Source organism: Mustela lutreola, chromosome X (assembly GCF_030435805.1).
Source record: "Mustela lutreola isolate mMusLut2 chromosome X, mMusLut2.pri, whole genome shotgun sequence".
In the NCBI taxonomy this organism is placed as follows: domain Eukaryota; kingdom Metazoa; phylum Chordata; class Mammalia; order Carnivora; family Mustelidae; genus Mustela; species Mustela lutreola.
In genome coordinates, this window is record NC_081308.1 from 26766865 (window position 1) to 26782437 (window position 15573).

The 15573-nt window shown below is 40.8% G+C and overlaps 1 protein-coding gene across 12 annotated transcripts in view; it reads right to left on the reverse strand.

The window, feature by feature from the left end:
* The window catches only part of DMD (dystrophin), a 2248143-nt gene that overhangs the window by 60665 nt on the left and 2171905 nt on the right, over nucleotides 1-15573 (reverse strand). For 6 of the 12 annotated variants that reach the window (XM_059157899.1, XM_059157897.1, XM_059157901.1 and 3 more), the window contains 5 exons: nucleotides 10280-10446; nucleotides 7848-7959; nucleotides 6393-6529; nucleotides 5647-5685; nucleotides 981-1046 (listed from right to left, as the gene is read on the reverse strand). In XM_059157899.1, coding sequence (XP_059013882.1) covers nucleotides 981-1046; nucleotides 5647-5685; nucleotides 6393-6529; nucleotides 7848-7959; nucleotides 10280-10446 — 521 coding nt within the window. Of the gene's footprint in view, nucleotides 1-980; nucleotides 1047-5646; nucleotides 5686-6388; nucleotides 6530-7847; nucleotides 7960-10279; nucleotides 10447-15573 lie in introns of those variants that run through there. The other 6 variants (XM_059157900.1, XM_059157906.1, XM_059157908.1 and 3 more) reach the window with 3 other exon arrangements.

Sequence of the window (15573 nt, forward strand, 5' to 3'; positions counted from 1 at the left end):
AGCGGACGACAGCTAGTTTAGTAGCTTTACATTTACGCTCTAAATTAGAAGGGAAGTTGTATTTGGTTCTTCTTCTTCTTCTTCTTCTTCTTCTTCTTCTTCTTCTTCTTCTTCACAGATTGATCTTGCTTTCACTGAGAACAGGCCTTTGTTTTTACAAGAAAAGCTTCCCTAACAACAAATACACTCTGTTCCTTCACTACCCCCTCCCCTTTTAAGACAATTAAAGCTTTCCCCTGATGACAGACTTACAGAGCTAGTTAATGCTTCCCACTGTGGACAAACACCGTTTAGCAGTTAGACTACTGATAAAGGATGGACTCAGAGTAAGCTCTCTGAATAGTCTGCCACCAATTTTTACCTTCAAAAACCTCCTTCCCCTCAGACAATAATAAAATCTTCTTACCACTTAAAAAATAAAGAAGTTAACCAAACTCTTACAGACTTATTTAACAAGCATAAGACAGCTTACAATTAGCAATTCGGTTTTTAGGCATAAAAATTCTCTGAAACACAAAGAAGGTGGAACCAAAAGTTGCGCGGATTAGGAAAATTAATTATTCTCTTCTTTACAGCATATGATGTTAAATAAGCACGCGAATGGAAAGCCAATGCTTTCATATGCTCTAGAGAACGTAGTATCATTTCTTCACCCGTGGATGGCTGGTCTAGCAGTTTTTCTAAGAAGGTGAGATGATTTCTAAGCCAAGTCTTTAAACGTGCTCCGTATGCAAAACATAGCAAAGCTATCAGAAATGTTTAAAGGCCAGGGTGAGGGGAGATTGTTCTGGACTAATGCTCTTACTGCCCAAAACAGCATGCAGTGGAATGGCATGCAAGTTAGAGGGCAAGTGGATTAGTAGAAATCAGACAAGATTGGGGGGAAAAAAAGAAAAGGTTTGTTTCAAATGATTATAGGTTAGCTTTCCTTGGTTAGTTATTTCAATCAATATTTGCCTGGCATTCAACTAGTCTCATACCTGCTAGCATAATGTTCAATGCGTGAATGAGTATCATCGTGTGAAAGCTGAGGGGACGAGGCAGGCCTATAAGGCAGAAAATGTGATTAGTCACAGATACCATCCGTTAATGGAGAAAAAAACCCCCACCACACAGTCATGTTATATACATGGCCTAAAATGCTTTTGTTCTAATGCTCTGGATAATGTACACATTTGGCTGTTCCTGTATCTTAGCTATATCATCAAGTATTTTAAATCCAACTTTGAGAGATAATTTTTCATACTTTTTTTTCCCCCAAAGCCATCAAAAGAGATCAAAATCTTCTCTAGAACGTTTCAATTATAGAAAAGGTTGGGGGAGATGATCTCTTTGTGACATTTTTCCTCCTACCTTGTCATGTCTCACATCCTATAGTTCTGAGACTGTGTTGGCACTAGGTGGTTCTAGATTTTAAGTGGTTTATCCCCCACACCATTTACTAGCCGTTTTCTTATTGAATGGAAGCTGTACATTTGCTTGGTACATTTATAGTCAACAATCTTAGTTCCCAGGAGGCCAGACCAGGACCTGTTAAGATTCCACACACTGAGATGTCTCAGTCTGTGCCGTTTTGTAAGGAAGCAAAATATCCATCGATTTAGTACGATTTAGTAGCAGGACCATACTGCTACTTCATAAAATAGAACTGAATGACCCACAATGATACTGTGATGTTCTTAAAGAAGAATGGCTAAATCCAATAAAATGTCACAATATCTGAATTATTTATCATCAGGGATACTGTGTGCTAACGTACAGAGAAGAAAACCAGAGGGGAGCGTTAGCATGAAAAGTCTATATACTTTTAGGATGTAAAACCCTACCTTTTTTTTTTTAAGCTCCAGAGACTAAGTTGTTTGGTCAGGTTAATATCCCCCCCCCCAACCCTTTTGTATCTGATCTATTAATTACCCTTGAAGTTTTTATTGTATCTTTTGGATTAACCTTAGGGAAAAAAAATCCATCTGTTCTGAAAACCAGTTTGGACTTGTGCTTTTTGGTCATAACTGGATTGGGCAAAAATTCTCTTCCATTTCTGTCCTGACACAGAAAGCCTTTAGGTAAAGGCACAGATCCAAAAGTCCACAGTACTGTATTCAGTGAGGACTGGTTTAGCCCAACATCCAAACAGCATTAATAGACGTGGTCAAAACATTAAGAACACATCTGCTTTTACTTATATGGGGGGAAAAAACCCCACGTAGTTACTACCTAGGCTTACCTAGGAAGTGTGCTAGAAATCCCTACTTCTTAAAGAAGACACACAATCCTAACATGATTACAACACAGTATAGAAAACAACTAGGGAACTGAGGTCTTCCCTGAGAGATAAATGTCTTATTTACGAAACCAGTATTGTCTAGGTCAAGTGTCACTCTAATCCAATTTGTAATGAACTACAAAGACCTTTAAGCTGTCAGGAGGAAAACAGGGATGGCCACTGAATTTACTAGGCAGATCCAGAGATTTCCATGTGAATCTTCACTCTAGTCTGGCAGAGTTCACCTCATTTCTTAGAACCACGGCATAGTGCATTATTAGAAAAATGCTATGGTTTTTTTTTAAATATTCATTGCAGGTCAAGGTCATTTTGTACTTGGAGTATTTGGTTTATAAACGCTGTCTTCTGGAACAAACCAGTTTTCATTTACATACTTCTTTCTTTTTCTCATTTATATACTTCTCATACGCTCAACGCCCACCAGGAAGAAAATGTGTGTTTTCCCTGCTAACGGCTGCCACCTTGGTAGTGTATAGAAGAAAGACAACCTGAGACCTTTGAGCATAACTCTACCAAGAAAACTAGGCATGTAAATCCAAAACACTTTGGTAAAATCTTATACAGAAAATATTATGCAGCTCTTTAATTCTTAGCCTTGAGGCTAATTCCATGTGATTTTTCTTATTAATGTACGTAGCACCTAACACAGCATGCCTGAGCACAAGAACTCCTAAAACCAGAAATTTAAAAAAAAAAAAAAAAGAAGTATACTAACAGAGGTACCTATTAAAACCAGAAAATGAGCCAAAAGGGAGCACTATTCAGAGAAGGATCATTTCAAAAACCAAGAATAAGTAGAAAACCACTTAGTCCAGAAACAAAACTAAATGTGAAGCCTTCTGAAACACTTTTCCAAAAGATGGTAAGAGCACTGCTCTCCCTTTCTACTTCCTACACACGAAAAGATATACCCAGAAGGATGAGCCCTGTTATTATTAATGGCCAATTATGTCCCCACCTACCACCGGTTTCTCTTTTGTGAAAACTCCATTAACAAGTTTTCATCCGTTTAAGGTTTCCATGCAGACTAGCTCAAAGGATACTGTTCGTCTGATTTGTGGGCAAACCATAGAAAAGGTTCAGGCTAGATTTAGTTTTTAAAATAATAGGACAAATACAGGTAAATAAGGGTTTCTGCTAAGAAAAAAACCAAAGATCTGTATGTCAGTCAACGTTCTAATTCTGTGATCCACATAAGAATCTGTTAACATCAGAGGGAACCCTTGCAAAATTAAGCCACCTCAGGACCTGGTGCTTCTATCTAAACAGGAGAGCTCTGCAATAAATTTTATAAATTACTTAAAAGCCCCTGAACAAAGACTTTAATAAAAATGCAGGCATTAAAGAAAAGGGACTCTTATTTGCTGGGTCTGGTTTTCTTCCTCAAAAGGATAATTTCCCACTATTTCTGAATAATCAGACTTTTTTTTAAAAAAAGGCAAAGTGATTTTTTGTTTTAGTTTTTAGAGGAAGATATTTTAACAAAGGATGTTATTAACTTGAAAGCTCTTCTAAGTTGAAGGCAAACACCCTGTACTTAAAATAAGTGACATTACATTTTCTAACAACAAGGCAATAACCAGGTTAAATGCCTAAAACTGTTCATGCCACTGGATTAGCATCATGGTACGTCTGTGATTTTACAGAAACTAGAGAAATCTTATTTCTTTGACTTAGGAAAGCTACAATATGTGCTGAAAATAAAAATAATCAGGCAGTGGTATTTAAAAAGGAAAAAATGGGGGGGATATGAAATGAAGGAGTCCAGCTCATGGTGGTAATTAAATATTTATTTAAAGAATAAAGAATATGCATAAAGAGCCTATTAAAAACATAAGTGACATTAAAATCACTTGTCATGTTTTTTTCCTCATTAGTTGATGTTTTCAGTAAATGTTTTTTTTTCCCCATTCAAGGAACCATTAGTTAGTCTTTGCTTATTATTTTGCGTTACCTCTATCCATGCATTTTTAAAGTCATTCTGTAGCATATTTGCCTTTTGGATATTTCGACTGGCTAAAACTTATTCTAACACAGAATAAATCCATTCACTTAGTGAGGATTTCAGTCTATCAGTTTGTTTTAAAGTTTATCACTTAGAAAAGGTTTAAACTTCGCTAAATAAATAAAACTACCCAGGTTAGGGAAAACAATTACCCTCGAATAGAAAAAAACAAAAAATAAAACAAAACCAAAAAAACCCCAGAACTGAATCTAAATAACTCCCTTTGATGAGTAAAAATATCAGGTACAGGTACCATATCTTAAAATTAAGGGGCACAATAATGCAGCTTTAACAAAGAGAGGGATGCCTTATATTCCTTTTAGGCCAATAAAGACTTAAAATAAACCTCAATTAATAACTTGCATTTATCACTATAGGATTTTTAAAAAAGGATATACTTTAAATTAAATTACATGGTAGAATAAAAGAGACCCAATAAAAATAAATTGAGTTCTTCTAAATTGGTCATTTCCCTCTCTACAGAATAGAGCTGTCTGACTTTAAATAAATATTTTAATAAAGTATGTACGCTCTGAAATAACAAAACTTTGTTATAAAAACTCCACACAATGTAACTTTAAAAAAAAATGCATGTTTTGTTTGCTAATATATAAATCACAAACTCCCCAGAGTTTTCTAATAACATTATAAACTCTAAGATAAACCAATTATCTGCTGGTATCTAATATTAGTATTATTAATATACACCAATAGTGTATAGTACACTTTCCTTCCAGTGTAAATGTGTAACTAGTTATGAGCTGAATATTTAGTTCCGAGAGGAGAGCAAAGTGAGTTTAGTTCAAAATTGAGAAACTCATGTGTGTGTAGATTAGTCCGGTAGCATGATAAAAAGTACACACGCCTGACTAAAATTATTCCATCAAACTCCACATCACACTGTAAAACAAATCCAGCTGATTTCTAATGGTCCACTTGTAACAGGCCCTAAAGAACAAACCATTATCCTTTCGAAGGTCCTAAAGTACTGAATCTCAAAAAATATGACTCAAGAATGTTATTATGCAATCAGAGGAGCTTATCACGGAAGAATATGTAAACCCATCTTTCAGGAATAGAACTAACAACCCATTTGTTTCTGTGATGACTGATTCCAAGTCAGGATGTCTGCTGGTTAAAACCTGACCAGGTGGGGACCCGGAAACCTCACTCTGATTCTCCTGATCTGTGGTAGATGGCACTCTCAACGTCTTAACCGCGGGAAGAGAAACGATGACATGAAGGAAGGGAAATTAATGTGTCCTTCAAAGAAAACGAAACCAAAAGAACAAAAAATTGTCAAATCAAGCAAGCAAATGTGGCAGTGGTAGCAGCCCCCTTCAGCAGAAGTACTCACGCAGAATCTACCGGCCAGAAGTTGATCAGAGTAACAGGACTGCAAAACAAAAAATGAGGTGGTGAAGAGAGACACAGGCAAACTCAGCCACTAAATAAATAAATAAATAAATAAATGTCAATTAATTAAAAAAAAATACTGAGAGGTCAAAATAAATAGAAACTAACCAATTAAGTATGAACCATGGAAAGCGACAGCCAAACAAAGGTGGAGAGTGAGGTGACAGAAAAACAAGTGTGCCACTGCCATCCGTTATGGAAAACACGAGAAGGTTGCAGAGAGTTGGAGGTATCATCATTTTGATCAAGAGAATCATTGCTACTTACTGTGAAGAAATTTCCTGTGAATGTCTTTTCTTTCAAGGAGATAAAAGCGACTAGGTATGACCACACAGATACAGAAAGACACACGCCTAGTGATTTGTGAGGGAGGAAAACCGAAATGAAAGACTGGAATCACTCATTTGTAAACAGTCCCATATTTCTTCTAAGGGAATTAGTAGCTGTCATGGAGTTTCTTTCCCTGCAAGATCAGGTTTCACTTTTGGAACAGGTAATTGTCACGGGACAACTAACGTGGGAAAATGGCAATTGACCGTCAGCTTATTTTTCTCTTTTCGGCTAAAGGAAGTCTAAAGAAAGAAATAGGAGAGACTGTTTGCACTTGGGAGTGAAGGTGGGTGTTCAGCTGAGAGGAGCTTAAATATATGTCAAATGAGAGACTGTTTTGCGCTTGCCACTACTCACGTTTCCATGTTGTCCCCCTCTAAGACCGTCTGCACTGGCAGGTAGCCCATTCGGGGATGCTTCGCAAAATACCTTTTGGTTCGAAATTTGTTTTTTAGTACCTTGGCAAAGTCACGAACATCTTCTCCCGATGTAGTCTGAAAGGGAAAGTGCACTGAGCTCAGACCCGTAAGGGTACGATTCTCAGGGTAAAAGACCACTCCAGCATTCTGCCTCAGCGCACTTGTTCCCTAACTGCAGAGACAGTGGGGGTCAAGAGCTAAGTCTATGGACAAAACCTGGGGCCAGGCCTAGCAGTTGCTAGCAGGGCTCACTTAGGCAAGTTATGAACCTCTCCAAGGCTTCCACCACCTGTAAAGTGGTGGCAGTAATACCTCAACAAGTTGTTAGGGCGAAAAAGTGAAGTGCAGGAACTACAAGGGCTCCTCGATCAATGGGAGTTTGTAGCAGTCTTAGTAGTGACCTGAAGTTTGACCACACCTTAAGGTATTTTACAGAAATGATTCTGTCCACAGTGATGTCCCGTTTCACGCACTGAGTGTCATTCTATCTGGTGCGTGGCTCATTCTCCATCACCGAATGCCTTTGCAAGAGGATTCCAAGTGAGAAAGACAGTGAAAGACCTGGGCCATCGTTCTGATGCAGGAGAGAGAAAGAAGAGAGTAGAAGCTTCTCGAGTGCGTGGCATCCACCTGCTGATACTGCTACCACGCAGGGGGGATTTATGAAGTCAGGGGCGGGGCCCGCGCTCCTGCCCTTCCAGTAAGCTCCTAGATCACCCCAATGCCACGGAACAGGCAGCGAATACACGATACACGTGGTGGTTACACCCACGTGTGTCTGAGCACTGAGTCTATGTCCTGTCCAGGTCATCAGCGATTCTTCCCAAGTTCTAAGAGCCACTGAGCACCTCCCCAAAACAAGATCTTGAGAGAAAGCTGCACCTTTAATTATAGAACGTTAGGCAAATTATGTAACTTCAAGACCTCAGAGCCCTCATCTGTAAGAACGGGATAATAATAATACCTACTTCACAGAGTAGTTTAAAAGGCAAAGGCACAGGTATATACATATGTATGTATACATACATACACAAAAGAGTCACAAAAAGATGTAAAAATAGAAGGCAAATTCCTAGCATCAGTTAAGCAAGACTGACTGAAAGCCGTGGGTCAGAGATTCAGAGGAACCCCACAGCACCCCTACCCCAACACCCAGCAGGCCCCATGGCCACACAACTGCTAGGGCTGTGCCAGATCAGGGTGAAAATGGCTTCCCGGCACCACCCCACGCACTAGGGATCGAGTCAAGCTAGAGGCCACAATGAGGAGTCCCTTTAGCCGGGGAACATCCAGGGAACTTAGAAATCCCAGCATCGCACATCATCTGCAATAGTGGACAGAAGTGAGGCTCCTTCCCGGTGAGCGAGCTCTCGCGGGGACGCATCTGACTTACCGGCGTGCAGTACTCCACCATGGGGTAGTGCATTTTATGGCCTTTTGCAACTCGACCAGAAAAAAAGCAACTTTGGCAGATGTCATAGTTAAAGTGCTTTAGACTCCTGTACCTGGTGAAAAACAAAAACACACACATATGTATTTCTTCAACTCAAACTCCCCAGTAAACTTCTTTGATAAACCTTCTTCCACACTGCCTTAATTCGGGAAACGGAATGCAGTGCTCATTAATCCCACAGGTAAGTGATTAACGTCCTCCATCTACATATCTCTGCTGCTTCTCCTACAGAATCAAAACATTTTGGCAGGAAGATCATCCTATAAACATATGGAAGAGGAAAGAAAATTTCAGCTCTCATTTAAGCTCCACGAGGAACCCTTTCAGATTAAGTAGGAAGATACTGGCAACCTTCCAGTCTTTTGAAGACCAAACATAAGATGCTGAAAGATCTTCCAGGAGAGAGAGAGAGAGAGAGAGAGAGAGAGAGAGAGACGGATGTGCTGCAGACCCCCTACCCATTCTGGGGACAAACATTTTCCTGAAGCAATTATTTTCAAAACAATTTATCAAGAGGAAGCAATTTCATTTAAATAAAGGCAAATGGAATTTAGTATTAATATCACTGAAAATTCATCTTCCTTTAATCACATTTTCTGATTGACTGGCATGATTCACCTTGAGGTAGTTACTTGGATGATCTCTTTTATGTCTCCCTCTTCAGAACCGCCTCGCCCCCCACTGCCACCACGTTACCCGCAAACGATAAGTGAAGCCCCAAGAAAAGACAAACCGAAGCTGGATGAAAGCAGCTGTAATCTCTAAGTACATACGCCTCCACTCTCAGTATACGCTATTATTTCCTATTCTCCCTGCCTTTTGCTTTCTTAGATAACAACACTAGCCAATTCAAATAAACATATTCCTTCTGCCACATATGGGGATGTGGGGGCAAAGCTACCTTTTTTAGATCCCAACCATCTTCTGAGAGGGGGAGGAGGAAAGAGAAGTGCCGCTTCCCGAAATAATCTAATTCGATAAGGGCGAAAGAATTAAAGGCAGCACCACTCTCAGATCTTCCAAAGCACTCCCCTTTTCTATTTTGTGAAGACTCCCCCTGCACATAAATCTCACTCGCTGACCAGGAGAGTTGAGAGAAGAAAGGTAAGTGCTGGAACACAGTCCTCTGTGGGTTCCCCTCCCTTTCTCCCCTGGCATCCTTCGTAACTGCCAGAAACCAGGAAGGCAGGCAAACTGTGTCCTTAGCGAGCACCGTCTACTCAGGGTTGTCGATCTAGCCTTTAGAACCCTCTAAGGGTTTCTGCAAAAACTTCTTGGTCAACAACATGATGTATGGAAGGACAGGAACACCAGGGGGAGAAAGAAGAAGGAATAAAAAGCACATGAATGGCATGAAGTAGATATTTGGAAACAGAGAAATAAAGCAAGTGTGAGCAGAACTAAAGAGTATTTACTCAGCTGTTAAGTGGGTTCTGCACAGGCACAGGCCATACAAATAGTTCACAACTACACGGCTAAGTCATTGCTGGGGAAACCCAGATGTTGAGCCAGATGTTGAAATACCTCATCATTTCAAAATCTGGATTTGGGATTCTTGTTCAGCAAGATTAATTTATCTAACAATATCCCCTCTCCCGCAAACAGGTCAACGAGGCTGAAGATTTAAGAGCCAACTGTTTTCCCTGGCATTTTTAAGAATATCAGAATAATCATCTGCTATGTGTCCTAGCTCTTTCACTTTTAAATTTATAAAGAACCTTTCCCTTCTTTAGCTGCTTTGTGAAATTTTCATTTACTTGCATACTTTATATTCCCTCAGAAGTTCATTAGGATACTATGCAAAGAGTATAATCAGATTCGCAGATAAAGAAGCACGTCCTGGGTTGCTTGAAACATTTCTTGTGAGTTCAGGGAACAAAAGTGGTACAAAACGAGTAAGAAACTGAGCTACCATGACAGGTCTCCCCAAACAGAATCGTCTCTTAGTCTTAGAACCGATTCCCAGAGCATTTCTATAAACAGGACAAAAAAAAAAAAAAAAAAGAAAAAAAAAACATGGGGAAAAAAAAAAAAAACAACAAAGAGATGGTTCCCACCATATGGCCCCAGGAAGGAGGCAGCACGGTGACTCGGCATTCTCCTGCGGGACAGGCACTGCCGTGGACGCAGGCAGTCAGTCAGTCGATCCTGTTCAATGGCACATGTGGCTCTGCAGAGCCCCACAACGAAGGTGCAGAGGGGCCACCTACCTAATGAATCAGAGCCGTCCAACTAGCCTGGGAACCAGGGCAGTCACTTGGGAAAGGAACAAACTGATGGCAACTGGCTCAGGAGATGCAAGGTCAAGTCCGAAAAAGGTGAGAGACTTGAAGAAAAAAAAAAAACAACGCCATCTGGGGGGTTCTGGATACCTGAATCCGATGATGGGACACTCCTTGCAGATGTTGCACTTGGCCTGGTGCTTGGCAGTCTCCGCGGCAGCCACCCGGTGCAGGACGGGCAGCCACACCATGGACTGGGGCTCCAGTCGCATCCAGTCTAGAAAGAGCGCCGCTTCGATCTCAGGTTTATTATTAGCCTGTGTGGATGGGAGGAAACATGGGGGGGAGGGGTGGGCAAGGGACAAGAAGAGAAAGAAGGGGAGAAAGGAAAGGAGAGGCAGACATCAGTACAGACCAGACATCATGAAATTCACAACGGTAGTGGTGCCATGAGACCCACTTTTCACAGTCTGTTTCTGCCAATGTCCCCCTCGCGGCCACACGAGCCACCTACCCCCTAAGGCTAGACTAAGGGTACACTGACGTTACTCCGTTCAGCTGCTAGATGACAAGAAAACAAAGCAAAACCAACACATGGAGAATGGCGAGCCGAATACTTACCTGTGCCTCAATACTCCCTTCTGCTCCATGTTGGAACAGATATGTAAGAGTGAGCCAGAAGGAAAACATGGAGTGTTTATCGATAACATTTCAAAGGAGGTTAGGGAAAAACCAACTCAGGAGTTACTGATTCCTTGTTTTTTCCTGGAGAACCTGTGTCTCAGTGTTTCACGGAATCATAATAAGATGCTTTCAAAAATACTGAGTCCTGGAGCTTTGTTTTACAGATGAGAAAACTGAGACACAGGTGAGGGAAGGAGCTTTTCAAAGGCCACTCCTAGAGCCCAAGTCTCCTGGTCTAGGGTTTTCATGGTGGCCCACTGCTGCTCGTCTGTCTCTATTTCTCTGCCTCTCAAAGGCTAAACTGAATCAAGACCATTCTTCCCCAACAGTACCATGATTTTAGAAAACTCAAAATATATTTACCCATCATCTATGGATTGAAACAGTCATGCATTTTAATTACATATTTGTTAATCCTACGAGATGGCATTTTAATTTTTTTGTGTTGTCAGACTGACCAATATATTGGCCACTTTTATTTTTTTCTTTGCTTCTTTCATCTCATATTTTCCATCTGGGATCCCTTCGGCCTAAGTATATCCTTTAAAATGTTCTTGTAAGGGTCTTGTTGGAGGAGAATTTCTCAGGTTTTGTTTGGTCTCAAAAATCTCTCTCTTTTTAAAATTCATATTCTTGATAGCTCTCCTCATTGGGTATAGATTTTTAGACTGAAAGGGTTTCTTTTCCTTTTTTTTTTTTTTTTTTTTTTTGGTTTTGTTTGCTTTTATTTTGTTTGGGCACACTGAATTGTTATTCCACTTTTATTTTACTTTCTTTGTTATTACTGTTAAGAAATGTCAGCAGTAAAGCAGACTAGCACTTCTTTGAAGGTAATCTGCCTTTCTCTATCTTGTGTTATGTTTCTAGGGTTTATTGAGACTTTTTTTTTTAGTATTCACTGGGCTTCTTGAATCTTTAGCATCTCTGGTCAGCTCTGGAATCGTCTCAATCATGATCTCATCAACAAACAACATCTCTTCTCCATTTCCTCTCTGTTCTGCTTAGAGGAATCTAATAAAAGTTAGACTCTCTCAACCTGGCCTGTGTACCTCTGCATAGACCCTCCCTGTACTTCATTTCTAACAACCCCTTCGATACATTTCTCTCTTTGGTAGCATCCAGTCTGCTATTAATCCCATACAGTGAGTTTTAAATTTTGGTTATTATACTTTTTAACATCTACAAGTTCTATTTGATCATCTGTAAGGTTAGTTCTACAAAGTCTGTGGCTCCCTGCAGGTATTTTTCAATCTTATCTGTTATTATTTTTTTAAACAGAGTAAACATGGTTTTCAAAAATTCATCTAAAGATTCCAAAGTATGAAATTACTATAGGTCTGCTTCTGCAGTCTGAGGTTTCTGTTGGTTCTTACTCACCCTGGGTTCTTGGGCACTTAATTTTGTTTTTTCATGATATACAACACTGACCTTAACAAAAATCTTCTGGAGATACTCTGAGTCCTAGAATACAAGTGCTTTCTACAGAGTGGCTGTTCATTTGCTTTTGCCCAGAACCAGAGGACACTGCCAATTCCAAGGCCGATTGAAGATGAACATAGAGAGGGGTTACTTAGTATCAAACAAGTCACGAGTATCTGCACTGCAAACCCATGTCGCTTCTCTTGGAATGTGAGTCCCTAACCACGAATCTGTTCATACCCTGCAGACAGAAAGGCAATAGGGTCTGGACCTACAGTCATTTGGCTTGCAAAGCTCACCACTTCAGCACTAGCCCAGCCGTTACCCCAATTATAAATTTAAGAGCATTCTAATGAGCTATTTGATTTTGAATTTCCTAGCTGCAAAACGCTATCAATTTGAAGTACTGACCAAAAACTTTTCTGGAGCACTCTTCTCTGTGTAGAGTGCTATCACAGAGGTACTCTGTGGAAAATTGGGCGGGGGGGGGTATCATGGAACCTAAAGACGAAAGGGACCATGTAAGTGAACTCATCCTTTTGGAATGGCGTCAGACCTTCACAGCCATCGAGTCTCAACTCTTATGCGATGCTGGTGTGTTCTTATAGCCACCGTATAAACGTTAGCCGTACGAGGGAGCCAACGTCCTTAATGGAGGATCTTGAACATCTGAGTACAGGTAACCCTGTCAAAAGTGCTTCATCGCACAGAGGGCTGAAATCCACAGAGCAGAGCAGAGGCTGCAGAACCCAACCGCCAAGAGTTCAAAGCCCAGCTCTGTCATTTACTAGCTGTGTTGACTCTGGTGAATTAAATTTACCTTTCTGAGTCTTACTTTTCCTCTGCTGTGAGCTGGAACTATGAAGAGCAGCTGCCTCACAGGGCTGTTTTAAGATTTAAATGAGTTAAATGAAAGGCATGTGGAATGGTGTCTGACACACAGCAAGAGCCACGCCCATGTGTGCCACTGATACCCTCATCATTCTTGTCTGTCCCACCAGAAACCCAGAGGGTCTCAGGCTTGGCGGAGCCCTTTCAGTATTTTATCCAAGCTGTTATGTCTGGCCATGCCTCTTCATCCCTATTCCTTTTACTGTATTTATTTATTTATTTATTTGAGACAGAAAGAAGGGGAGGGGCGGAGGGGGAGGAGGAGGAGGGAGAGAGAGAACCTCAAGCAGACCCCATGCTGAATGCAGAGCCCAACCAGGGGTTTGATCTCACAACCCTAAGATCACGACCTGAACCAAAACCAAGGGTCAAACGCTCAACGGACTGAGCCACCCAGGTGCACCCCTCCCAGCATTCCTTTTACTTTTCACAGAACATGGCCTTGGTTTGCCACTCTCCTTTGGAAGACTATTCTTCAAATATGATCTGTTGGTGGAGCGCCTGGGTGGGTCAGTAGGTTGAGCCTCTGCCTTTGGCTCAGGTCATGATCCCAGGGTCCTGGGATCGAGCCCCGCATCAGGCTCTCTGCTCAGCAGAGGAGCCTGCTTCCCCCTCTCTCTTTCTGCCTGCCTCTCTGCGTACTTGTGATCTCTATCAAATAAATAAATAAAATCTTTAAAAAAAAAAAAAAAGATCTGTTGGGAATGGTACCTCCACTTATCTGGGCAGTAGGATTGCCATGACTTTCTTTTGTTCTGTATTCTAAGCTCACACGGGGTTTCCACTCAAGTAAAATCTCTGGGTCAGTGTTTCCCAGTGCATCCAGCAGATCAGTCATCCAACAAAATGTTTCATGAAAAGAAGGTCAAATTAATTACAGAAACACTGCACATTATAATCGCCTCTTAAAATGCTTAATGCATGTTAACATATTAAAAGCTGAGAAGGTCGTTGGTAAAGAAACACGTTAAACTCTGTCTGACCTCAGAATTTCCCACACTAATCATTCAGTGATCCCAAGACCTTTATCTTTTTTTTTTTAAACTTTTCAGGCTTATGAACACCACAAAATACTAATGTTGCGGTGGGCATAATGAGAAATGCTGTTCCTGGCTCTTTCTAGTGATTCCTCTACTCTGCTTGTTCGTCTGGGATTGGCTTCTTTCACCCTCCTCAAGATTTCCTGTTAGTCTGAGCCCACTGCACAATTTCAGCAACATCTTGCAGAATCCTGACTCTCACAGCCAACAGATGAGCCGTTCTTCCCCACCCTGTGTAATGTTTACATTTTCAAAACTTATTTATTTTTAAGCGATTTTTTACATCTGAAAACACACTTTCTGTCTTCATCAAAAAGTCCCTGGTGAAAAAATATCAAGCAGGCCGAGGTCACACAGGACTGCTTGCAGCTCGGCTCAACAGAAACCCAGGCTTCAGCCTTCTCTGGTCAGACTAGGCCTTTTTCCGGTTCTGTCACCATGTAGGCTCCTGCACACATTTCTCTATCTTGTCCACAAAGACACAATGACAGACTGTATCAAAGGAACTCCAAGTTTCAGCTACACAGTTTCAGCTATGACAATCTCCTGCTCCACTGGTCTAAAAACACACTTTATCAAAATAACCCTTTCTAGTGAGGAGACAAACCGACATAGGAAGACAGTAAACTGAAAAACATTACTAATTCTTTCCTATTTGAAACATGGATTCATTGTCACTTCACCCGAACCTATGCTTTTTTTTTCTGACTGATGCTGAGAGTTTACGGATGAATTAACAGATATGCTGTAGAGTAAAAATAAGGCTTAATACAGGAAGTACCGTAAGACTAGAAAGCTTCTATTCATTCCAGAAGATGGAAAGTAAAAATCTGACTATGAGTCAGCAACAAATATGGGTGGAAAAACAAAAAGGCAAAAAAGCAACACCACGATTATGATGTATAATTGAAGGCAAGCGGGTAGAGCGTGAGGAAATAGGTCTCATGACCCTCGGCACTGTTCAAATCAGCCTTAGAAAACACAGTCGAGTTCTGGGGACTCCAGCTGACCCAGAATTCAGAGAAGGCTTGGCAGAAAGGCACAAGGATAATTAAAGGGTTTGAAAGACCTATGAGAACAGTTTAAGGGAATTGGGATTATTTAGCCATGAACAAAAAAAAAAGAGAGAGAGAGAGAGAGAGAGAATGAGCAAGAAAGAGTGGCTGAAGGGGCAATTTAATAACAGTTTTCAATTACGTGAATGGCTCTTGCATTGGGGCCTGTGATCAGCTGTTCGATCCTTCCACTGAGGCCAGAACAAGGAGGAACAGGCTTAAGCAGCATGAAGAATTTAGGCTGTAACTCATACAGAATTTCCTGATGCAGAAAGTTGTTAAAGCATTAGAGTGAATTACCCAGGGAAGCTAGACAATGTTCTCCACTTTCAAAATACTATAGATTCTCTTGTGT